The 27,412-nt window shown below is 45.0% G+C and overlaps 1 protein-coding gene across 1 annotated transcript in view; it reads left to right on the top strand.

Annotated features, from left to right (window-relative positions):
• LOC126267900 (uncharacterized) overlaps window positions 1-27,412 on the top strand; it is a 1,063,720-nt gene that overhangs the window by 703,178 nt on the left and 333,130 nt on the right. Inside the window, exon 17 of the mRNA XM_049973211.1 lies at window positions 2,271-2,393. Coding sequence (XP_049829168.1) covers window positions 2,271-2,393 — 123 coding nt within the window. The remainder of the gene's footprint in view (window positions 1-2,270; window positions 2,394-27,412) is intronic.

Here is a 27,412-nt window from a genome sequence, read left to right as displayed (position 1 = left end):
ACCCAATTGCGTACAATTGTGGTCCGGTGAAACGGTGTGTTGTCATCCAAAAAAATTCCATCGTTATCTGGGAACATGACATCCACGAATGGCTGCAAACGGTCTCCAAGTAGTCAGACATAACCATTTCCAGTCAATGATAGGTTCAGTTGGGCCAGGGGACCCAGTTCATACTATGCAAACACATCCAACTCCATTATGGACCCACGAGCTTGCACAGTGGCTTGTTGAAAACCTGGATTCATGGCTTCGGGGCGTCTGTGTCACACTGAAACAATACCATCCATAATGGTGTGGGCTGTGTTTACATGGAATGGATTGGGTCCTCTGGTCCAACTGAGCCGATCATGGACTGGAAATGGTTACGGTCGGCTACTTGGAGACCATTTGCGGCCATGTTGGGTTTCATGCTCCCAGACAACGATGGATCTTTTTGGATGACTATACGCCATTTCACCGGACCACAATTGTTCGCAACTGGTTTTAAGAATATTCTGGACGATTCCGACGAATGATTTGACCACCCAGACCACACTACGTGAATCTCATCGAACATTTATGAGATATAATTGGTCAGTGCGTACACAAAATCCTGAACAGGCAACACTTTCGCAATTGTGGACCGCTATAGAGGCAGTATGGCTCAATATTTCTGCAGAGGACTTCCAAAGACGTGTTGAGCCAATGCGGCGCCGAGATGCTGCACTGTGCCGAGTGATTTAAATAAGTTTGCCATTTCATCTATGCGGGGTGAAATTACATTAGGTGTTCCACAGGGTTCAATCATGGGTCCCCTTCTGTTCTTGATATATGTGAACGACCTCCCTTCCTATCTGAAACAAGGCTGAACTGACACAGTTTGCTGATGATACAAGCATCATTATTAATCCAGTAAAAGAAACTCCAATTGAAAACGATACAGATAAGGACTTTGGAAAAGTCATTAATTGGTTTTCTTGCTCTAAACTTTTAAAAAACCCGGTACATCCAATTTTTTGCTGCAAAAAGTACAGTTCATTCAATAAATATAACACATCAACAGAAGTCAGCAGACAGGGTACAGCATACTAAGTTCTTGGGTGTACACATCAGCGAGAGTCTTAATTGGAAAATTCATTTTTTGGATCTTCTAAAGCGACTAGGTTCAGCAACTTTTGCAATCAGAATTGCCAATTTTGAGGATATATAAATTAGTAAGCTAACATTCTTTCACTCTCAGGTGTGATACAGAATAATATTTTGGGATAACTCAACAGTTAGACAAAAAGTATTCACTGCTGAAAAGAGAGTGGTTAGAATAATGTGTGGGGTTCATAGTCGCACGTCTTGTAGGCAAAGATTGGGAATTCTTACAACAGCCTCACAGTACATTTAGTCACCAATGAAATTTGTTCTCAACAACATGGACCAGTTTAAAAACAACAGTGACATTCATGATAATAATACCAGAAAAAAGAAAGACTTACACTATCCATTACTCAACCTATCTTTGGCACAGAAAGGGGTAAAATATACTGCTATAAAAATTTTCGAATAATTACGAGATGAAACAAAATGTCTGACAGACAGCACTAACAGCTTAAAAAATGAACTGAAATCATATCTCCTTGAAAACTCCTTCTATACCATAGATGAGTTCTTGAATGGGAATAAATAAATCTATAAATATAGTATACGCATTTTGTTGCATTGAAGGGAATGGGGTAAATAATATAAGTATTAATCTTAAAGATTAATATTTCTATTAATTACCCCATATATATATATATATATATATATATATATATATATATATATATATATATATATGATGTGAAACGTGTCAAGTGCACATGGCATATATGAACCAAGATCTTTTGATCTTGGTTCATATATGCCATGTGCACTTGACACGTTCCAAATCATAATGGCTGCCAAACCATGTGATTGATCACTGGAACACGCAACGAACGAACTAACTAACAAACAAAAGGAGGTCCAACACGATATTAGGAGGTATGCCATGAATTTCGTCACCTACGTGTAAAGCCGGCCTTCAGTGTCCCTTTCATCATCACTGATGAAAGTGGCAAGAGTGGGCTGAGCAAAGGTTTGGAATCTGTACGGCCGCTGATAACAGCGCAGTTGAGCGCCCCGCAAAACCAAACATCATCATCATGATCGTCATCCAGTGTCCCGCGCTCCATGGCGCGCGCAGCTTGCTCGCACAGTGGCTCCACTTTTAAAAGTTGCTGCAGCTTGAAGACAACGTGCGCCCTCTCGTGTTGCAGAGCGGAGAATGGCTGCAGCTGAAGCTGCTGGAGGCGGCGCCGGACCTGACGAAGCTGGGCGCCGACCTGCGGGAGGCCGAGGAGCTGCGGGCGGCGCACGCTGAGGTCCTGCGCCAGCTGCAGGTGGGCGCAGCGAGGCTGGCTTTTACTTTATAAGGTCCAGAATGAGCTTTCACACTGCAGCGGAATGGGAGCTGATTTGAACCATCTTAGCGGATTAAGGCTGCATTCGAGACTGCGACTCGATCCCGTAAATGTACTGCCGACTGAGCTGTCCAATCACTACTCACAACGTCCCACCGGAATCTGGCAAGAAGTTTCAGTTTCGCTCACACTCCGCTGAAAAGTAAAAATTTATTCTGGAAAAAATTCCGTAGGCTATGGTTATGCCAGGCGCGCTAGTTCAGTAAGGTGCGCTGGAGAACGTCTGTGAGGGTTGGAAAGTAGGAAAAGAGGCGCTGGCTAAAGTAACGCTGTGACGGCGCAACGTGAATCGTCCACGGACAGTTCAGTCGGGTGTTTTAGAAGACGAGGCTCGCTGTTATAAAAGGTAAATCTTGCTTGTCCTAGAAGAGGTTGGCTATCGACAAGGAACCTTTGTTGCTTGCTGGAGAAGTTTTGTTTGTTTCAGAAGAGAAGTCTTATTTGCCTTAGAGGAGTTAGTTCTCAACAGTAGAATGGCAAGGGGTCAAAATGACTCCTGTCACACGTTTTTCGTTCGTATTGGTTAAAAAAAGTCGTGTTCGCAATTTTAGTTTTTTTAGTTTTCAACTACGCGTTTCGCCTTATTTTAAGCATCTTAAGGTTGATCTTAATTTGGTATTTCTTAGAACGATTCTTTAGACTGTGTAGTCAAAGGGCATCGTCGAATACATCAGGCCAACAACATCGCCTTCGTTAAACTCAGTAAAATCTTTTCTAGATGGACGCCAGTGGCTCCAAGTAAGCTTTATGCTTACTACCTGAGCCCCATCTTATTCTGTTACTTGCTCCTGTGAACGGGAACGCGCTATGGAAGTTTTTCCTTCGTTGTCATATCCAATTTCTTTACTTCGTTAATGAAAAGTACAGGACTTTCTCTAATTTTTCTCCTAATTCTGAAGATGTTTTAGTATTTACTAAATTAATTTTCTTCGCCATTTCATTCGGTATACTTAGAACAGCGGAAGGGGTCTATTTGACCCCACTTTAATTTCTCTTCTGAATATAAGTAAATTGTCCAACAATACAGTGACAACAGTGAGTTGTAACGGAGAGCAGTTGCATATCATTGTTGCAACTTGGCACGTGTAAATTCCACCGCCACAACTTATGTTGTGTCACTCAGGCAGTTCTTATGCGTGAAACACGTTTACGAACATGTATCGTCAGCGTGGACTTTCTGATGAAGAGGTGTTACATCTCTTAGAAAAATCAGAAGTTGAATCTGAAATTAAATTCACTGATGAAGATATTGCTTATGTACCTGACATAAGAGAAGATGAAAAAATTGTGAATAGGTGCGATTAGTGGAAGAGGATTCAGATGCCGATATACGTCAGTCATCACCTCTTTCAACGCAGGAGGTACAGTTGGAAGCGTCGACAAAGATGATTGCAAGGGATGGAACCATGTGGGAGATTGGAAATTATTCATCTTCTGGAAGGCGAGCAGCTGAAGGAAAGAGAAAGTCCCGCCGCTTCTGCTTCCCAACGAGTAGATAGCTCAGTCATCAGTGCCTTCCGCCTTATTTTTTATGGAACAATGCTACGTCTCATGAAGAAATAAACGGAATCATATGCTCAAAAAGTACTAAAAAACCATTACTAGACTTTGTCACTTGTGGAACTGGAGAAACTGATAGCCGTCTATGTACGGGGTGTGTTGTGCACAAAAGGTGTGTCTGTGAATGACCTCTGTTCGCACTCTTGGGGGGGGGGGGGGGGGCTGCTTTTATCAAGGACATTATGTCAAGGGACAGATTTCAGGAGCTTCTCAGATTTCTCCGTTTTGATCAAAAATCAACCCAGGCTGAACGCCTGGCAGCCAACAGATGAGCTCTTCCATCTGAAATTTGGGGAAAGTTAATTGAAAACAGCATTCGCACTTACCGCCCTGGAGAAAATATAACCACTGATGAGCAACTCTTACCAAGCGAAGTATGGTGCAGGTGTACTCAATTGATGGCCAACAAACCAGACAAAATGTGGTCTGAAATTCTGGTTGGCTGTTGATGTAACGACAAAGTATGTATGTAATGCTTTCCCATACCCCGGCAAAGGCGACACGCATAGAGAGAAACAACCACTTGGAGAGAACCCGGTTGTGCGTCTCATGGGGCTATTTGTAAAGCAAGGAAGAAATGGGACCACAGACAACTTCTTTACATCACTTGAACTTGCTAAAAAATTCAAAGAAAATAAAACTTCACTAGTTGGTACAATGGACCAGATCTGTCGTGAAATCCCCGATGGAGTAAGGAAGCCGAATGCTGAAATACAATCCACCACAATACTGCACAATAGTGGCAACACAGACTGCACCTTGACTGCATACCAAGGAAAGAAGAACAAAAATGTTCTTCTGAGTACGCTGCATGGTGAAGTAGCAATAAACAAGGAAGAAAAGAAAAAGCCTAAAAGTGTAACGTTCTACAATGCAACAATGTATGGGTGGTTATAGTTGATCAAATGATCTGTAAATACACTGCGAAGGTTGCATGTAGCATATGGCGAACGCATACTGGACAAGGCGGCAATAAATGCATGTTGTTGTTGTTGTTGCTGTCTTCAGTCCTGAGACTGGTTTGATGCAGCTCTCCATGCTACTCTATCCTGTGCAAGCTTCTTCATCTCCCAGTACTTACTGCATCCTACATCCTTCTGAGTCTGCTTAGTGTATTCATCTCTTGGACTCCCTCTACGATTTTTACCCTCCACACTGCCTTCCAATACTAAATTTGTGATCCCTTGATGCCTCAGAACATGTCCTACCAGCTGGTCCCTTCTAATCGTCAAATTGTACCACAAACTCCTCCCCAATTCTATTCAATACCTCCTCATTAGATATGTGATCTTCCCATCTAATCTTCAGCATTCTTCTCTAGCACCACATTTCGAAAGCTTCTATTCTCTTCTTGTCCAAACTATTTATCGTCCATGTTTCACTTCCATACATGGCTACACTTCATACAAATAGAATTCCCTCAGCATAGCCCGACTTAATTTGACTACATTCCATTATCCTCGTTTTGCTTTTGTTGATGTTCATCTTATATCCTCCTTTCAAGACACCGTCCATTCGGTTCAACTGCTCTTCCAAGTCCTTTGCTGTCTCTGACAGAATTACAATGTCATCGGCGAACCTCTACGTTTTTATTTCTTCTCCATGGACTTTAATCCTACTCCAAACTTTTCTTTTGTTTCCTTTACTGCTTGCTCAATATACAGATTGAATAACATCGGGGAGAGGCTACAACCCTGTCTCGTTCCCTTCCCAACCACTGCTTCCCTTTCATGTCCTTCGACTCTTATAACTGCCATCTGGTTTCTGTACAAATTGTAAACAGCCTTTCGCACCCTGTATTTTACCCCTGCCACCTTTAGAATTTGAAAGAGAGTATTCCAGTCAACATTGTCAAAAGCTTTCTCTAAGTCTACAAATGTTAGAAACGTAGGTTTGCCATTCCTTAATCTATTTCCTAACATAAGTCATAGGGTCAGTATTGCCTCACGTGTTCCAACATTTCTACGGAATCCAAACCGATGTTCCCCGAGGTCGGCTTCTACCAGTTTTTCCATTCGTCTGTAAAGAATTTGCGTTAGTATTTTGTAGCTGTGACTTATTAAACTGATAGTTCGGTAATTTTCACACCTGTCAACACCTGCTTTCTTTGCGATTGGAATTATTATATTCTTCTTGAAGTCTAAGGGTATTTCGCCTGTCTCATACATCTTGCTCACCAGATGGTAGAGTTTTGTCAGGACTGGTTCTCCCAAGGCCGTCAGTAGTTCTAATGGAATGTTGTCTACTCCTGGGGCCTTGTTTCGACTCAGGTCTTTCAGTGCTCTGTCAAACTCTTCACGCAGTATCATATCTCCCATTTCATCTTCATCTACATCCTCTACCATTTCCATAATATTTTCCTCAAGTACATCGCCCTTGTATAGACCTTCTATATACTCCTTCCACCTTTCTGCTTTCCCTTCTTTGCTTAGAACTGGGTTTCCATCTGAGCTGTTGATATTCATATAAGTGGCTCTCTTTTCTTCAAAGGTCTCCTTAATTTTCCTGTAGGCAGTATCTATCTTACCCCAAGGAGATAAGCCTCTACATCCTTATATTTGTCCTCTAGCCATCCCTGCTTAGCCATTTTGCACTTCCTGTCAATCTCATTTTTGAGACGTTTGTATTCCTTTTTGCCTGCTTCATTTACTGCGTTTTTATATTTTCTCCTTTCATCAGTTAGTTCAATATTTTTTCTGTTACCGAAGGATTTCTACTAGCCCTCATCTTTTTACCTACTTGATCCTCTGCTGCCTACACTACTTCATCCCTCAGAGCTACCCATTCTTCTTCTGCTGTATTTCTTTCCCCCATTCCTGTCAATTGTTCCCTTATGATCTGCCTGAAACTCTGTACAACCTCTCGTTTAGTCAGTTTATGCAGGTCCCATCTCCTTAAATTCCCACCTTTTTGCAGTTTCTTCAGTTTTAATCTACAGTTCATAACCTATAGATCGTGGTCGGAGCCCACATCTGCCCCTGGAAATGTCTTACAATTTAAAATCTGGTTCCTAAATCTCTGTCTTACTATTATATAATCCATTTGATACCTTCTATTATCTCCAGGTTTGTTCTACGTATACAATATTCTTATATGATTCTTGAACCAAGTGTTAGCTATGATTAAGTTACGCTCTGTGCTAAATTGTACCAGACGGCTTCCTCTTTTATTTATTCGTTATTAAACCTACTCGTGAATAAATGCATAGGTCATCTATAACATAGTAACGAACAAGAAACTAGAGAGGAAGAAGTTCATACTTCAACTGGCAAATGTAATCAAGGGAACGAAGGAGCAAACCGTAAGGCAAAGGAAGAGGATATGGGACTGAAATCACCTAAAAAGCGGAGGAAGTGCAAAATCAGCCTCTGCAAAGGCAACAAGACCAGCGAAAACTGTGTAAAGTGCCGCAAAGCTGTGTCCGGAAATGCGCACGTAAAAAAAAAAGTGCGTCTAGCAGTGAAAAGTAATACAGAGCTGTTTGTAAAACACATGTGAGAGTGAAATGGACCAAACATACTAAATGTGTCTAGAAGGTTGTGTGAATAGTTAATAAATTAAAATATGTAGTTACGAAACTTGTAAGTAGAGGCAACAATAAATTTGTATAATACATTGTTGATCAAATAAATTAGTAGTTATTATTTAGAATTGTAAATAATTGTTATCATTACTAGAAATAAAGTATGGATTAACAAACACTAAAAAAATACTTGTTTAAGTCAAATATGAAAATATTTTATGTGGGGTCAAAATGACCACTTTCCGCCGTTTTAGGAATGGCAGAACCTCCGCCGTTCTAGTGATAAAGGTGAAATATCCGTTTCGTACAAGAAGAAGGGAGGTTTGTTTCAGTAGAGGTGCCTTGTTTGTTCTAAAAAAGGTAGTGTTGTTCCATTTAGAAGAGGAGTTTAGCTTCTTAATTTGTTCTCAGAGAGGAAGTTGGTTTGTTTTAGAAGAGGAGCCTTGTTGTCTGAAGAGAGAAGTCTTTCTTCCTCTAGATGAGGAGCCTTTTTTGTATCAGAAGAGGTGTCTTGATTCTTGTAGAATGTAAAAGAGACTTGTTTGTTTTAGCCGAGGAGTCTTGTTTGTTATAGAAGATAAGCTGTTTCCTTCGGAGGAAAACCTCTGTATGCATTAGAAGACCTGCGTCGTGTGTTGTTCGAAAAGTAGTCTTGTCTGAAATTTTGAAAAATAGTTGTGGATGTTACATTACATGTTATGGTTTAACATAACGTTGAAGATTATGGCGTGACAGACGCAGTCGTTGAAGACTTTTTAGAGAGACAGGATGGGCTATAAGGAGAGAGGGGAAGCCAAAAAATTAAGAAAAGTGGGTAGAGCGTTTACTAGTGAGATGTAAAGTGAAGTTGCGGTCCAGCATACATTTTTAATCTGCCAAGTAATCTCACTTTACAAGTTGTTAAAAATATTTCGTAATTGTACTCATTCTTTATCCTGTTTCCGCTCTTTTTTAAAACATTCCGAAACGAGAGCCGCAGTTGCTACATGTGGACAGGAACGACCGTTGTAATGAGGAAAAGAAGGCCTGAACCGCGATGAGTGAGAAAACTCTATAAACGATGCTAAATTTCCCCATTTCCATGATCGTATTTGTTATCACCTCGATGTCTCTTTTCGGAGGTCATCCAGATTCCGTTGTGCTATGTACGGCGTGAGATCGCCGAATGTACGTCGCAGAAGATCCCAAACGTGGGAGGTCCTCGTTGTGCTTTCGCTCACTAATAATCTAATATCGGCAACTTTAGTAAATCATAAAACTAGTCGAAATGCTAAAAGATAGCAGATAGAAACAGCAAAATTAACATGCAGATGTGATCAGAGTTATCGCCGTCACTGAGGTGTCGAAAGACAATGTTCCCGACGTTCACCAAGCGTTGATTCGGAAACTTACATTCGCAGTCTTCACCCGACCATCCAACTACATTCCCAGCACAACGTTCGTCCACCGGCTAATGACACACTCAAACGAGTACACTGGTCGCGCCTGCACATTGTATGTGGTGCGGAAGCGGCACCAGGCGGTCGCTTGACCATGGACCGCTGGCGTCAGCCACGATGGCGAGCTTCGTATGGAATCATCAGAGTAGGATGGGTCGACATCAAGACGTCAGAGAGTAACAGAAAGGACTATCGTGGTTGGGTGCGGGCGTGACCACACTGTTAATGAAGTCGACCGATTTGCAGCGCTGATTCGCAAAAATGTTTACAAGGAGTTGTGTTGCCCGCGACCATATAACACGGCGCAAGAGCAATGATGGTATAAATGTCCCAACCCACACGTACCTGAGACGAATGTCATGCTCTAAATAGCTTCAGTAAATGTGTAAGTAGGCTGTTTACGTTTTCTTATTGGTAACGCCACTTAGCGCTCTGTATGAAAAATCACTGGCTGTGCTGTGCGCAGTCTGTGGCTAGTTTGCATTGTTGTCTGCCATTGTAGTGTCGGGCAGCGGCAGCTGGATGCTAACAGCGCGTAGCGTTGCGCAGTTGGAGGTGAGCCGCCAGCAGTGGTGGACGTGGGGAGAGAGATGGCGGAGTTTTGAAATTTGTAAGAATTGGTGTCATGAACTGCTATATATATTATGACTAGTGAGGTAAATACATTGTTTTTTCTCTATTAAAATCTTTCATTTGCTAACTATGCCTATCAGTAGATAGTGCCTTCCGTAGTTTGAATCTTTTATTTAGCTGGCAGTAGTGGTGCTCGCTGTATTGCAGTAGCTTGAGTAACGAAGATTTTTGTGAGGAAAGTGATTTGTGAAACGTATAGGTTAATGTTAGTCAGGGCCATTCTTTCGTTGGGATTTTTGAAAGTCAGATTGCGTTGCGCTAAAAACTATTGTGTGTCAGTTTAAGCACAGTCGTGTATAAATTTTTCTAAGGGGACGTCTCAAATGTCGGGATGGTTCCTGTGAAAGGGCACGGCCGATTTCCTTCTCCACCCTTCCCTAATCCGATGGGAGCGATGAACCCGCTGTTTGGTACTCTCTCCCGAGTCAACAAACCAACCAACCAATCCAACCAACAAACCAAAATAAAAACGACTGAAGAAGTCTATAACTCTTACGTGAGACGTCTTTGGTGAAAGACATTAATAAAAGTTCTGTTGCAAAACATGGTTGTCCTTTTCGAGATGATAAGCGGCATTGAAACAGCAATTGAGAAATATTTTCAACTGATATTAACATTATTCTGTCAGAGACAGCAAAGGACTTGGAAGAGCACTTGAACAGAATTGACAGTGTCTTGAAAGGAGGGTATAAGATGAACATCAACAAAACAAAACCGAGGATAATGGGATGTAGTCGAATTAAATCGGGTGATGCTGAGGGAATTAGATTAGGAAATGAGACGCTTAAAGTTGTAAAGGAGTTTTGGTATTTGGGGAGCAAAATAACTGATGATGGTCGAAGTAGAGAAGATATAAAATGTATACTGGCAATGGCAAGGAAAGCGTTTCTTAAGAAGAGAAATTTTTTAACATCGAGTATTGATTTAAGTGTCAGGAAGTCGTTTCTGAAAGTATTTGTATGGAGTGTAGCCATGTATGGAAGTGAAACATGGACAATAAATAGTTTGGACAGGAAGAGAATAGAAGCTTTCGAAATGTGGTGCTACAGAAGAATGCTGAAGATTAGATGGGTAGATCACGTAACTAATGAGGAGGTGTTGAAGAGAATTGGGGAGAAGAGGAGTTTGTGGCACAACTTGATGAGAAGAAGGGACCGGTTGGTAGGATATGTTCTGAGGCATCAAGGGATCACCAATTTAGTATTGGAGGGCAGCGTGGAGGCTAAAAATCGTAGAGGGAGACCAAGAGATGAATACACTAAGCATATTCAGAAGGATGTAGGTTGCAGTAGGTACTGGGAGATGAAGAAACTTGCACAGGATAGGGTAGCATGGAGAGCTGCATCAAACCAGTCTCAGGACTGAAGATCACAACAACAACATTAACATTATAAGATTTCAGTGATTAAAAAATGCGATGTTAGAGTTTTTGTTCTTGTGAGGAGGGGGGAGGGGAAGGGAAGGAGGTCTTCGATTAAATGAAAAGGGGAGTGAGGCAGAGGAAACCAAATGCATTATTTGACTAGGATACATAAAGCAGATCCCGTTCCAGAATCAATAGGATCTCTTAACGTAGCACGGGGACAGGAGGGGAGATGGTGGGGAGACAATTTTCCTTAATGAATGTAGAGTACTGGTTGCCACCAGTACCCGTTGCAATTAAGAAACTTGGTCGTAGAATGGTTCAAATGTCTCTGAGCACTATGCGACTTAACTGCTGAGGTCATCAGTCGCCTAGAACTTAAAACATCCACGCCCGAGGCAGGATTCGAACCTGCGACCGTAGCGGTCGCTCGGTTCCAGACTGTAGCGCCTAGAACCGCACGGCCACTACGGCAGGCTTGGGCGTAGATTTACACCGTAGACAGGGAGGGAAAAACTAGAATCTTGCATGTGCATCTGGTCGCTAATTTAAAATTTCGGGCTTAGAAACGGTATATTACGCACGAAATACGTGTTGTCTCGTGTAAAGACTGACGAGCCGTATAACAGAGCAGCTATTAAAAGTATTACCCATACGAACCACACGCACGATGTATCTATTTTCACCTTATTTCCTCTGTATTTCTTGGTTTAAAAAAAAACTGTCGAAAACGATGCAAGTAAGTGAACTACTGGAAATACTTTACTATGTAGAATAGTGTTGGAGTGGAAATCAAAATTGTGGTACTATCCAGTGACAGAGTGAGCTAATTACAAACTTGTATTATCATAGTAGTACAAGTGGTTTCATTTTGAGCCATACAGTTGAGTATCAGAGGTGACAAGTCGCACCGTAAGTAACTCGAACGCAGGCCGGACTGATCATGAACGACGAGCTCGCCCCTGTTCCTGGTGTTTTCCATAAATGATGAGGGAATAAAACGTTGGTAATTGGCTTCGGTGGGCACTACTGTTTCATGTTAGTCCATCACCTACTTCTGAATAATCCTCCTGGTAGAATGTTCAGAAAATCCGGACCATTGGCTGAGACCAGGCGGCGGCGAAGTTGAGCCACTGGGTTCACATTCGGGACATCCAGGTTTAGGTTTTGCTTGGTTTCCGTACATTTGAATGTAAATGCTGAGGTAGTTTATTTTAATAGGACTCGGCCAATTTCCATTCCCACTGCTGTCTTTTGTGAGACTATGTTCCGCGCGACCGTCGTTAAGCCCTAAACGTCCTACCATTTATTTCTCGAAGAGGGCTAATGTGCGTGGAACCCTTGATCAATGCCTCGAACTGTAGCATCTTTTTCAGGACAGAGTACATTTTGGCGAGAAGCAAAGGAGAGCTGTGTTTATTCAGATGTGTTTGTCTCTCTGTTTCCGCTACTTTCTTTCCTCCCTGTCTCCATAATTTACTGTTAGTAACAGCTAAAAATAATGTCGTGTGAGAATCATAAAATATTCTGGTCTGTGTACAGTCCTGTAGGATTCTCCCTGGGTGAGAGCAGGCGGCCGTAATATGTGCGTGATCAAGGCACAGAATCTTGGTCAAATCTTAGCACAACGTGTGACCACATCCATACTACTCACGTAGCGAGTAGCTTTTATTGTACCACTATTAAGAATATTTTCCATTTAAGTAACACTGTTTTCTTGTTTCTGTGCGAAGTGTTAATACCATCAGACCGGTGCAGGAGTGATTTGTAGGGCACCGAAGGATTGTGTTAGATTAGCTGCTTAAAAGTACTTCCTGATTTTTTTTTGGAGCATATTTTGGCAGGACAGTTGCTGCGTTACCTTCAGTGGCGGCCAGTTTACATTCCACAGCATTTCCACGACACTACCGTGACTCAGAAAAATACCGTGACTACTCCTGCGGCTCTCTCTGTGTATACTCGGTGTCCTATTTTTGTCTAACCTAATACGGATCCCGTACAGTGAATGCAGTCTCAGTTATTGACCTCAAAATGATTTATCTTTAGCGGACAAACTGTTGTTTCCCAGAATTCTGCGGATAAATCAATAGCCACTTATCTTACCTTTAAGTAAAACTATGAGATGATGGTTTTCATGTTAACGCGCGTTGTTGTTCCTAGCTATTTACATTACGTGATTAATACCAGGTGTAACTAGTTAATCCTGTAGTAAAATACTACATTTTAATCAGTATCTTTAGCTCTCATTACGTTTCGAAGAATTTGGCAATATATTCAGCATGACGATGCTTGTCTAGTCTCTGACTGGGAGTGTGTACCTTTCATTGAGTAACAGTACCTAACTGCTTGCAAATAATGGTTCACCCACTAGAATAGCGGTACTGCAAGCCAGCATTATTCGTCATCTCGACAATGTACAAAAAATTGAAAATCACAAAAATGGAAATAACTTTTGTTTTTGAGGCAACTCTTTCGCAGTCGCAATTTTTCATGTAATATGGGGGGTTATGCCGTCCTTGGTGACAGTATAAAGTCTTACGTGGACACACATACACGTAAGTCAGGACACATCGCCTTTTCCTCCCCCTTCACAAACTGCCACATAGAAGAAGAAAAATTATAGGAAAACGCATGGAAATAATGTAAGGAACCAAGAAACATGAGTACTAAACAAGTAATTTCTTACAAGAAAACTGTGTGATGTCGGTATCACAGTGGCCACTGATGATGCTTCTAAATAAAACGAAACGCATTCGCTCGAAATAAGACTTAATAGATCGCAAAGACAGCATAACATCTATGTTAGATATAACATGTTTCACTGAACCGTAGGATGTATTTCGGGTCAAGGAGTGCGTGATGTGATGGTGTCCTTAACACAACTGATACGAAACTGACGAAACTAGCACTTGCTACCAAGCGGCCCTGCCGTCAGTACTTGGCAACCACAAAATGTCTGCGATAAAAACGTCAGCTGCGGAACTGACACAAAGCAGCCGAAGTAGTCGAGTTGCTTGAATGATATCCAGCCAAACGCGACTGCTGGCCATTGGCAGATTGTGAGCAGAACAAACTCGGACCAAGACGCCAGATGTGTAATCCTCGCCATAACAATTGTTAATATGTTGCCTGCGTAAATGGAAACAAATATAATTACCTCGCCTTTCGGTTGTTGTTGGAACAGGAATAATTACTAGCATACCAGAGCAATAACACAGTTAGTGTTCCTTGCATTCGGTGATAGGCTATGTTTTTCAGACTCTTCTATTAGCTCACAAAGCGTTTTGCTGAGACAGTTTGTAACTGTTATCGGTGTCAACTTCACGTTCGTTGTCCCGTAATCGCCACAGAAGCAACACACGTCACACCCATCAGTTCCATCCGTCGGAATTTTGGGAGCGGGGACTGAAGGAGAGAAAGCGCCCAGTTGTTTGTTGGAGCTTTCTTGCTGGAGGTCGACGTCCCAGAGAGAACGAAGTCGTTCAGATGAACAAACACAGCTCGTGTGCAGTGAGTAGTCGCAGAAGCGCCACCCGTCCTGGTGGAGAGACGGTGTAGTTGTAGTTTAAGAGAGAGCTCCGTTGTAGTTTTTCAGTGTTGTGAGTGAAGCGCGGCTTTTTCGCAGACCAGCTGCGTTCCGGCAGCCGCGCGCTGACTCATCGTCAGCTCTCACCAGCGCCTTTTCCCCGTGTCACGCCACCTTCATTCACAGCTGACTCCCTTCTTTGCCAGCATACACTGCATACTGAATTCTCGCGGTCTCAGCAACACCAGCTACGTTCCTCGCGTGTCTTCCGTATTCCACCGATTCGACGTAACATCGTTCGCCTCACACGAATTCCGCAACTTCTGCACTGGAACTCTGGAACTCGGTCGAAACTGCCCTTCCCACCGGTATCCGGAACCGCGCGACTGCTACGGTCGCAGGTTCGAATCCTGCCTCGGGCATGGATGTGTGTGATGTCCTTAGGTTAGTTAGGTTTAAGTAGTTCTAAGTTCTAGGGGACTGATGACCACACATTTTAAGTCCCATAGTGCTCAGAACCATTTGAACCATTTTTTTTACAACCGGTAAAAAAACTCTCAACTTCTACCTGATCAATAACCCAATTCCACAACTTCTCCTCCTTGTTATGGAGAGCCGGCCGGGGTGGCCGAGCGGTTCTAGGCGCTACAGTCTGGAACCGCGCGACCCCTACGGTCGCAGGTTCGAATCCTACCTCGGGCATGGATGTGTGAGATGTCCTTAAGTTAGTTAGGTTTAAGTAGTTCTAAGTTCTAGGGGACTGATGACCTTAGAAGTTTAGTCCCATAGTGCTCAGAGCCATTTGAATCATTTATTTTGTTATGGAGAGCAATTTTGTACGAACTCAAGCCACTCAAGATACAAAAATCGAACTCTTCTTCTTCACTTCCTGAAGTGGGTTTACAGCCTGTTTCATCTTCATTTAAGCCGCCTGTTCCTCGGTCGTCCTATATTTTTCTTTGATGTTCGTTTATGATTGATTACTCGTTTAAGTAATATGCCGTTCCCAATACTTTTGGTATGTGGTTTCCATTTTAAGCGCCCTTGCTCTGTTTTTTCATTTATACACTATATATTAAGTTCTTCCCTCATATTGTTTTGTATTTGATCTCTGATAGTTCGTAAAACTTTCATATCAGGCGACTATATCCTTCTTTTCCTCTTTCGTGATTAATGTGCAAGATTGGCTTTCATATGTAACAATAGGGATAACCATGACTTTGTAAAATTTTAGCTTTGTATCCTTTCTTATCTTCTCATCTAATGTTCTGTGCATTGTGCCACGTATCATTTGAAACTTATTTAATTTATTAATGATGTGGTCTTCATATTCATAACTAATGTGATGCTCTAAGAGCTGAAAATGTGACACCTGTTCTACTGGTTGCTCATTTTCCACTATGTTGAAAAGTACTGTAAATTTCCTTTTGACAGACATTCCTTCAAATTTTTTCTCAACTTTCAGATGATAGTTCCTACATAATTGATATAGACGGTGTTTTGAAAACTAGAGTTTATATTCTGTCTTTTGAACAATTATTTGGTCATCGGCCAAGAGTATTTATGTCCGTGTCTCCTGGTATTAATTTGACACCCTGTTTAACTTTCTTTTTCGATCATCTAGCAACATTATCTAAGTACGCACTGAATATAATATTACAAAGGCTATAGCCTATCACGTTTTTCGCACTCCTCTGATGATCTTTATTGGTCCTATCTCCTTTTTCCATGTATTTATTACAATTTGTGTATGTGTGGCGACGGGCTACAGACTCCTTATTACTTGTATTAAATTTCTCGATACCCTCGTTTTTCACGATACTACAAAGCTTGTTCCTGTTCACTCTATCGAAGGACTTTTCATAATCAGTGAGTGCAGTGTGACGCACCAGGCTGCATTACCATCGTTTTTCAGTAAAGTGTCGTACTGTAGTACTTCTATCATTACAAGATGTCCGTTTCGAAAGCCATTTTGTTCCTTCTACACTGGTGCATCAATCTTCTTGAACTTGTACGCTATATTTTTGCTCGTCGATGCCTGCTGAAAAACGCATCACTGCGTACCATTCATGTAAACACGTCGTTATTACACTGAAGCGCCAAAGAAAGTGGTCTAGCCATGTGTATTCAAATACAGAGATATGTAAGCAGGCAGAATACGGCGGTCCGGTCGGCAACACCTATGTAAGACAAGTGTCTTCGTGCAGTTGTTAGATTGGTTACTGCCGCTGCAATAGCAGGTTATCAAGATTTAAGCTAGTTTGGATGTGGTATTACAGTTGGCGCACGAGCGATGAGACACAGCATCTCCGACGTAGGGATGAACTGGGGATTTTCCCGTACGACCATTTCAGGAATGTACCCTGAATATCAGGAACCCGGTAAAACATCAAATCTCCGACATCACTGCGGCTGGAAAAAGATACTGCAAGTATGAGACCAACGACGACTGAAGAGAATCGTTCAACGTGACAGAAGTGCAAGCCATCCGCAGATTGTCGCAGGTTTCAGTGCTGGGCCATCAACAAGTGTCAGCGTGCGAGCCACTCAAGGAAACATCATCGATATTGGCTTTCGGAGCCTAAGGCCTACTCGTGTACCCTTGATGACTGCACGAGACAAAGCTTTACGCTTCGGCTGGGCCTTTCAACACCGACATTGGACTGTTGATGACTGGAAACATGTTGCCTGCTCGGAAGAGTCTCGTTTCAAATTGTATCGAGCGGGTGGACGTGTACGGGTATGGAGAGAACGTCATGAATCCATGGACCCTCCACGACAGCAGGGAACTGTTCAAGCAGTTGGAGAGTCTGTAATGGTGTTGGACATTTATAGTTGTAGTGATATGGCACCCCTAATACGCCTAGATACGACTCTGATAGGTGACACGTACCTAAGCATCCTGTTTGATCACCTGCATTCATTCATGTCCATTGTGCGCTTCGACGGACTTTGGCAATTCCATCAGGACAATGCGACACCCCGCATGTCCAGGACTGCTACAGAGTGGCTGCAGGAACATTCTTCTGTGTTCAAGCATGTCCACTGGCCATCAAAGTATTCAGACATGAGCATATCTGAGATGCCTTCCAACGTTCTGTTCAGAAGAGATCTCCACCCCGTCGTACTCTTCAGGATTTATGGACAGCCCTGAAGGATTCACGGTGTCAGTTGCCTCCAGCACTACTTCAGACATTAGTCGAGTGGTGTTGCGGTACCTCTGCGTGCTCGCGGGGGCTCTACATGGTATTAAGTAATAGCAAACCGTTCGTGTGCTGGGGGTAACATAACTCGTCCGCTATCTGGAATTGATAGTAAAGAAATGGAAACACAAGGATCATTCGGTGCATCGGAGAACACAACGCGACTCCATTCGTCAGTGGTCGCGACACCACTCCAGACGCAGCCGTTTGTGTTGTGTTAACGGCAGCCTACGCGTGGGACGGTAATTCCCTGGTCCGGCTGCTGCAGCTCTTTGCCGGCGGGGCGTTAAACACTAATCTTCTCCTCCGCCTCCATCCAACGGTGCGAGATGACACAAAGTGTTGCTGGGTGCCCATTACTCGTCCATGTATGGCAAGCGCAGATGTGGAGAGGTTACGATGGGCCTGGTGCACAGTACGGCAATTCTGACACGATGTAGTCACATGTGATCGACCGAAATCTTGTTGTCTGCCCTCACGTTCCCATGCTGCGGCACTCTCTCACCCGAAGTGACCCACAAATCTGGGAGTTGCACGATTCGACCAGCCGGTCAAATAGAGGCACACTAAAGCCCCTTCCAAACTCTGCCAGGACGTGATAAAGCTGTGTCAGACCAGCATGTGGCATCTCTGTGCCCTTCGCTGTATTTACGCAACGTCTGACGCTGTTCACGGCCCTTATATTCTTCAACAGGCCTGGTAGAAAAACCAAAAACGAAGAACACTAGTGTACTCTGGTGGCCGTTGTACGTATCACATATGCTTCGTGTGTACGTGAACAAAGTTACAGTGATATCCGAACTTGTGTATGCTTCAGCCTTTTTGTCAGGCAGTATATAACATACACTACTGGCCATTAAAATTGCTACACAACGAAGACGACGTGCTACAGACGCGAAACTTAAGCGACAGGCAGAAGATGCTGTGATATGTAAATGATTAGCTTTTCAGAGCATTCACACAAGGTTGGCGCCGGTGGTGACACCTTCAACGTGCTGACATGAGGAAAGTTTCCAATCGATTTCTCATACACAAACAGCAGTCGACCGGCGTTGCTTGGTGAAACGTTGTTATGGTGCCTCGTGTAAGGAGGAGAAACGCGTATTATTACGTTTCTGACTTTGATAAAGGTCGGATTGTAGCCTATCGCGATTGCGGTTTATCGTATCGAGACATTGCTGCTCGCGTCGGTCGAGATCCAATGAATATGGAATCGTTGGGTTCAGGAGGGTAATACGGAACGCCGTGCTGGATCCCAACGGCCTCGTACCACTAGCAGTCGAGATGACAGGCAACTTATCCGCATGGCTGTCACGGATAGTGCAGCCACGTCTCGATCCCTGAGTCAACAGATGGGGACGTTCGCAGGATAACAACCATGTGCACGAACAGCTCGACGACGTTTGAAGCAGCATGGACTATCAGCTCGGAGACGACGGCTGCGGTTACCCTTGACGCTGCATCACAAACAGGAGCGAGTGCGATGGTGTACTCAACGACGAACCTAGGTGCACGAATGATAAAACTTCATTTTTTCGGGTGAATCCAGGTTCTGTTTACAGCATCATGATGGTCGCATCCGTGTTTGGCGACATCGCGGTGAACTAACATTGGAAGCGAGTATTCGTCATCGCCATACTGGTTTATCACCCGGCGTGATGGTATGGGGTGCCATTGGTTACACGTCTCGGTCACCTCTTGTTCGCGTTGAAAGCACATTGAACAGTTCAGATATGTTATGACTCGTGGCTCTACCCTTCATTCGATCCCTGCGAAACCCTACATTTCAGCGGGATAATGCGCGACCGGATGTTGCAGGTCCTGTACGGGCCTTTCTGGGTACAGAAAATGTTCGACTGCCGCCCTGGCCAGCACATTCTCGAGATCTCTCACCAACTGAAAACGTCTGGTCAATGGTGGCCGAGCAACTTTCTCGTCGCAATAAGCCAGTCACTACTCTTGATGAAGTGAGATATCGTGTTGAAGCTGCATGGGCAGCTGTACGTGTACACGCCATCCAAGCTCTGTTTGACACCAATGCCGACGCTTATCGAAGCCGTTATTACGGCCAGAGGTGGTTGTTCTGGGTACTGATTTCTCAGTATCTATGCACCCAAATTGCGTGAAAATGTAACCACATGCCAGTTCTAGTGTAATATATTTGTCCAGTTAATAGCCGTTTATCGTGTGCTTGTTGTGGGCGTAGCAATTTTAATGGCCTGTAGTGTAACATATCTGAAGAACAACAACGCTTGAGGCAGCGGGGCCAGGCCCCCGGGCGCCGGCGCCGCTGCCTCTGCTGCTGGGGAGGCGGCCGCACACCCGAGACGTGGCGCCCTACGCGCACTTGGCGGCGATACAGTGTGTTCCGGAAGCGCGGCGCCGGTGCCAGCGGTGGAGGCGGGTTCCGCAGATAATTATAGCCGGTGGGACGGGACGGGGCGGGATGCACTCCAGGCGCCCGGAATAGCGCCTCGCCGCCGGCCCGGGCTCCGGTTACCGCCTTGTACGGCGCTGCGCGGCGGGCCGCGAGCTGCTGCTGGAGCCATTACGCGCTGTACGAACACTGCGGGACGGTCCCGCAGCTGCGGCCAAGTGGTCTTCCGCATCTCGCGTCGGCCTCGCTAGGGTGAGGTAGACGTGTCGACCAAGCCAGTCATCGACTTCTCTCTCTCTCTCTCTCTCTCTCTCTCTCATACACACACACACACAGAGAGAGAGAGAGAGAGAGAGAGAGAGAGATACAGACACTCATATTTTTCTCAGCGACTTACCGTCTCAGATAGAGGTTAATAATATCTCCAGTCCTCCAGTTCCGTCGAAGGTTTCCCGTAGATTTCCCTTTGTTGTCAGGCAAATCCATAAGTTGGTAACATCGCCTCTCTCAAGTTCCGGATTGATAAGCCCTCAGTCCCACAAAAAAAAAGTTCCACAACGAATCGTGCGTCAAACACCCCGCGCTATCCTTCAACGTCTGCAGATGCTGCCATTTTTGTAAACCAAACGTGGCGATAAAACTGATGAATTACTGGATCTGTGTACCCTCTGATTCCCAGTTAGATGTTACACTTGGTCTCACCTGCTGATTTGCTGTTGTCGCGACCGTGGCCGGCAACGGGCTCCGTTTCTTCTAGCCGAGGGGAGGGGGTGTGGGGTTTCATGGCGAAGAGGAACATCTATCGGAGGCAACGGAGGAATTCCACATGCCAGAAGACAGACAAATCTGATAAATATAAAATACAGTGAAATGCGAGATAGCTTGCTACAATACAAAACGATTAGTCCACCCGTAATTAATTCAGGCGTGGCATGAATATGTCTTGCTGCATGTCAAGACGAATAAAACAAGTAATTGAAAGACAGCGAGCCTCGGAATAGCTCGCCCAGCCCCTGTTTAGAGAGAGACTGCACAGAGAGTTACCTTAAAATGATTAGTAAGCAGGAGACCACGCCCAGGCAACGGCCAGAGAAAGTACGTGTAGCGAAAACTTCATCACGCCTATGGAGAGGGATCCATCACTATGAAATCACAACCAAAATACTCGCAACTGTTTCACTGAGTACAGCTGCACTTAGGCGAGCTGCGTGGCCCGTTGCTGCCACCTGTCGAACAAACGCGCCCACAGACGTGAATATGGCGTCAGTGAGGGTATGACCCGTGCAATCAACAACTGCGGCCGGCCGGGGGGGCGAGCACCCCCACGACAGCCCCATTAAAGCGCGCCATACCAAGCGTTCGCCAGCAGAAAGAGGACTGTGGCCACTCTAACGACCGTGACAGCCACGATTTGCCCCGGCCATCCAGGCGAGGCCTCGTAGCTCAGACGCTGTGGGTACTGGAGTCGAGGCAATTCGGAGAGAAAGGCGGGACAGTATAGTGCCCATCCGACGCGACGTATCCGTAGCATCAGTTTCAAAATAATGCTTCGCACAGCTACTGTGCATACTCGCCATCTTGCGACATATCAGTAATAGTTAATCCGGGGTTCGGGAAATTACTCCGCCCCCACGAAATGGCAGTCCCCTCATTAAGCAAGCCTACAGTTGTCTCTAACTCCTAATTATTGAAAAATTAATTACACCAACTTTTGAAATAACGATCAGGTCAACCCGTGTACTATGCGAATCGATTCGTAATTTTATGAAAAATCTGAATCTTCGATAGGGAAAGTAAATTTTGTTTCCGTATTTTATTTAATCACTGTCTCCTTGTGAGGTATTTCAACAAGGCTGCAGTCGTTTCTTGTGGATCCCGTGTGGTAGTTTAGAGAAATGTCTCTGCTCTACAAGTGTGACTGAGGACCACCATCGCTGCGAAGCACTCATCTCGTCGCCGGTGCTGCCGAGGCGCCGCGCTAAGTCACTCCCGGCCGCTGCATCGGTCCGCACACTCGGCTATTCATGTAGCTGACTGGTCAGAGCGCCTGACAGCCGTGCGCAGGGCCTGGCTTCAGTTCCCGCTCCTGCCACGAATTTGTCCTTGGTGGCTGGACTGGACTGGGGTCCACTCAGCGGCGTGGTGCCAGCTGAGGAGCTACTTGAGTGACAAACAACGGCTTCAGTGTGCGGAAGCTAATAACGTGTAAGAGAGAGTTGTGCTGACATCAGACGCCATGCAGGGGTGGACTACCTAGCGGCCGGTCGCCACTGTGTGGTACTCTTGGCTCTCGCGGTTCTAGGCGCGCAGTCCGGAACCGTGCGGCTGCTACGGTCGCAGGTTAGAATCCTGCCTCGAGCACGGTTGTGTGTGACGTCCTTAGGTTAGTTAGGTTTACTTGGTTCTAAGTTCTAGGGGACTGATGACCACAGCAGTTGAGTCCCATAGTGCTCAGAGCCATTTGAACCATTTTGGTACTCTTGGCCTGCTTGTGGAGTTAGCTTCTTATTTATTTAAGGCTCCCAGGTCAACTGCAAAATGTTAATTAACGAATCAGGATTTTATGTAGTGCTATTAGTACGTGGCCAGCAGTTGGTGGTTCCTTAGGAAGGACCAGGCAATGGCATATTCATCATCATTCGTAACAAAACACAATTTATTAAGCCCCAAGGTGCTGTGATACATTAATAAGTAATATAGCCCACCACCTTCAGCCAGGTAAATGCTCCACTATTTGGTACATAATTTGCACGGGAGCCCACCTGCAAACTCATTTAATTTTTCTTTTCTGGCGGTACGACTTAACTGATTACTAGGGATCGCTCACGTCCAGCTTGATATAGTCTACACGTTAAAAACGCTACTTCCGATTCCCAGGGCCCACGAATTGTATCTACACCTGGAAGGACTGCAGGCCGACAGCACGACTGCGTGAGATTCTCGAAATTGCTTAGACATCCGGGCATTTGTGTCAGTTAGCTTAATGGAGAGGAGGCACACATTTTCGTTGGCCACTGCTTGTTATTGCTGACAATGTTCCACTGCAATGTGCTACACCGTGCCAGAACTTTCCCCAAGTTATTTCCAACAGGAGCAGGAGAAAAAATGTCTTAGTGCCAGATCACTAGCCCTTAAGCCATTCCAGTCGGCTCCAACCACAAACCATTCAGACAGGTTATAGGAAGACCGATGGAGCATTTCAGGGCTGGAGAAAGCCCCTAACCGACGGCTGCCACAGGGACTTACGTGAAACTTGCTCGCAGATTAAAACTGTGTGCGGGACCGAGACTTGAACTCGGGACCTTTGGCTTCCGCGGGCAAGCTGTGAGGACGTGCTTGGGTAGCTCAATTGGTAGAGCACTTGGCCGCGAAAGGCAAAAGTCTCCATTTCAAGTCTCGGTCCGGCACACAGTTTTAATCTGCCAGGAACTTTCATATAGAACACACCCCGCTGCAGAATGAAAATCTCATCCAGGGACTTATGTGTTGAAGTGGAATTTCAATCGATATCGTTCATATTCGGAAGAACTGCAGCTGTTGGTCCAGGATAAACCTTTCTGGATCTGCTTACAAGAAACGCATCTTAAAGTCACCGACACACCTGTATTACAGGGCTACCACACATGCAGGAAGGATGATACTACTGGAGACAGAGATAAAGGTAGAGTGACTATTTTCCTTGATGACAGATGCCACTCCTCACCTGTCCCTCTTACCACAACCATGCAAGCAATTGCTGTGAAAGTTATCACACCCTTTAATATCACAGTGTGTTCTTTGTACCTGCCTCTTAACGATGCTTTGGATGCGGACGCACTGGCGGAAATCTTACTGGCACTCCCACGCCCATTCCTCCTTGTGGGGAACTTCAGTGTCCACAGGGTGCTGTGGGCCTCGGCTACCATTTGCTCCAGGGGTCTGATGATCAAGCGACTCGTCCATTCTGAGAATATCTGCCTTCTGAACGCGGGCCAGATGACTCACTTTTCCACAGCTACAGGGTCTTTTTCAGCCATTGACCTTTGTTTCTGTTCCCCAGCTACCTTCTCCCTCTCTGTCCATCCACCGCTACCCCTGCCCCTGTCATCTGCTTCCTCCTCTCTGTCCATCTCCCCTTCCCTTCTTTCCCTGTGCACCTCATCCTCCCCCTTTCTCACTATTCTCCTCCCCCCTCTTTCTGCTCAGTACTGACCATCCGGACATATAGCCCCACACAACATCCTGATACTACTCACACAATGCACCTCCCTCCCCCCTTCTCTCTCTCTCTCTCTCTCTCTCTCTCTCTCTCTCTCTCTCTCTCTCTTTCTCTTTCTCCAACTGTCCATCATCTCCCCCTTCTGCCCCCTTTCTCTGTCTACGCCATCCTCTCACTATCGATCTCCTCCTCTCCTCTCTCCAATGAGCCATGCTTATCAGCTCATGTGGCCCTTGAAAGACATGCCGATATTACCCCCGCGACGCGCATTTTGTGCAGGGCAGCCTAAGTCAGGTGTAGTGAACTCCTTCTTTTGCCCATATCTTCTCTGCTGTGGCTACGGCAGTGGTGCGTTTGGGTCTCTGTGCGAATGTGTGCACTTTTACTAGCAAGAGAGCAAGAGCTCGAAAGGTAGTGTGAATTCTGTTTCTTGTGACGTTGATATATGCTCTATACATCAGTCTGGTTGCCTTTACCTTATTTTATTTATTGTTGAACCCATGAATAAAGGAACCAGGTAGCTTCAATAATTGTGTAGATTCGAAGAACTTTCGATATGCTACCACATGGACCCCTACCCAACGGAAATACGACTGTCGTTCTGATCTGCTGATGTCTGCCCAAGAACTCACTAATCGATTCGCGATCGAACAAAGAGGTTTTTATTTTTTCGTGACGAGAATCACTAGTATGTCATGATTTTGCCGTTAACTTTGAGTAGTCTTGCAACGAAATCCCGTCACAAGATTTTCGTTGCAAAATACAGCAGAATTTTTGCTTCCGCGGCGCCTGTGGTCTATTTTTTCTCCCTGGCTGAGATAGCTGACGAGCTGTTTTGGAGGGAAAGCTAATTTTGCCACCAGTATCCGTTCGATAAGAGGAGGAGAGTCGGTGTTCTGTAGTTCCCAATGAAGAAACCTGCCACAGACACTTCGACATTGCGAATATGTATATGGGTATTAGAAACATAATACGTCCCAAGAAGGTTGTCTTCTTGCAGTTGTTAATTCGTTATTGTGCAAGGCTGGGGAAACAGAGCTGTAGCAGTTCATGACGAGTATTTGTTTCTTCCACTTTGAAGTACGAGGCTTCTGCCGTATCGGTACTCGGTAACCGTGCTGGCTGCGTACTGCTTTCGTCAGTGCCGTTGTATTCGAGCTGCTCCCCTGCGCCTTGCTCCATATGAAGCAGAGGGGCGTGTCTCCCGGCGCCGTAATGGCCTGACAGCCCGTTCCGATTGTTCTCCCTGTGATGCCAACAGCCTGACAGCAGCGGTGGAGCGATGCCCTGGTACTTACACGCTCTACAAGGACTATATTTCGAATTGCCGACTTAAGTGAAACATGCTGAGGTAGCACGGCGTGTAGTTACCAGATAAAACAAATCATCCAAGTTAACCCTAAATTTGCACATATAAGTCTTGTCGAAAAGTGTTCTCCGCATAAGAACTTCAGACACAGACTTCCAAAATTTTCGTAGACCTCTTGGACTAGTGGTAGGATGGTTGTAGCGAGGCCACGCCGGATCCTTATCAAACCCTTCATTGTCTAATGTACCCATTGTACACATCGTTATCTTGCAAAGGCAACGCTATATCTACATCTACAGCTGTGCTCTGCAAACCACTGTGAAGTGCATGACAGAGGGTACGTGCCATTATACCAGTTATTAAAGTTTCCTGTCGTTCCATTTGCGTATGGAGCGCGGGAAGAATGATTGCTTGAATGCCTCTGTACGTGCTGGTCACAACCATATCCCTCTCTTCATAGCACTAAGCAGTTCTTTTGATATCCCACGTGCAGTGGAATTCCATGACGCTCTTCATGTGGTCCAGGAATATGTTCTGCGTCCTCACTTATTCTTTCGCCTTGAGACCTTCCCCTGTATTTTTATTGTTTCCAATATATTATGCCAAACCTACGTGTGACGAACTTAATTCGACCTTTTGAGGTATCAGTGCCACTGTCGATTCCTTGCCACACTCGTGTGAGTGCTGCGGTTTGCCCCCAGTGACATCATCTCGGCAGAAAGTCCCAAACTTCGAGCTCAAGACTCACCTTCATCTTATTCTGTTCACTGCGTAGGTTTCAGGTGTGACATTTGTTGTGTTGCACAAACTGTTAGACCTCGACAACTGTTTCAAAGTAATTCAAAATATGGTTCGAATGGCTGTGAGCACTATGGGAGTTAACTTCTAAGGTCATCAGTCCCTTAGAACTTACAACTACTTAAACGTAACTAACCTAAGGACATCACAGACATCCATACCCGAGCCGGATTCGAACCTGCGACCGTAGCGGTCTCGCGGTTCCAGACTGTAGGATCTAGAACCGCACGGGCACTCCGGCCGGCTTCAAAGTAATTGACAGTGAATTGTTGGCACTTTATGACGATAATACTACCGATTTTTTTTAATTTCTAAATCAGCCGTAGCCCGTGGTGTACACCGCGTGCCTCTGCCCCGCCCCACCCCCTCCGCTGCCCCCAAAAAGAAGCACGCAGGAGGGGAGGAGGCGACGAAATATAAGACGGGTTTCGAGTCTATGTGCGATTTTATTTCAGTAATTACAATATCGAGTGAAAACTACAAAGAACTTAACGCACTTATCTATATGACGTTGCACCCCATCTGGCCTGAAAGCATGTACTGACTCGGTTGGAAAGGGTACCATAATGCGGCAAACTGGCACACAGATGTTACAAGTGGCCCTTAATGTTCCGTATACTAGCACTGAGGCGGGGTTTTTGTCCGAACTGCTCCCACAGATATGCGTATCTTGCTGCCCGCTGGAGTAGCTCAGCATTGTTTAGACACGAGCCATGTATGGACGAGCACTGACCTACTGAAAAATGCCACCACGACACTGTCGCTTGGGAAGTAAGACGTGAGCACGCAGGACGTCCCTGACACAGTATTGTCCCGCCAGAGTCCTCTCACTCACTGCCAAGTCTTACCTGAAGCCTTAGCCTCTGCCTCCGCACGCCATGATGACAAGAGTAAACGTCGCTGCGCCGCTCCAAAACACTGGAAGAACGGCACCCCTCCGCAGGTTGCCAGTATACTCGGCGACGGTTGTTATCCAGGGTAGCGAAAAAAAAAGCGATTCATCGTTGCT

The sequence above is a fragment of the Schistocerca gregaria genome, chromosome 4 (assembly GCF_023897955.1).
Source record: "Schistocerca gregaria isolate iqSchGreg1 chromosome 4, iqSchGreg1.2, whole genome shotgun sequence".
Lineage (NCBI taxonomy): Eukaryota > Metazoa > Arthropoda > Insecta > Orthoptera > Acrididae > Schistocerca > Schistocerca gregaria.
Note: the sequence above shows the minus strand (reverse complement) of the source record. Positions and strands in the feature narration are given on the sequence as shown.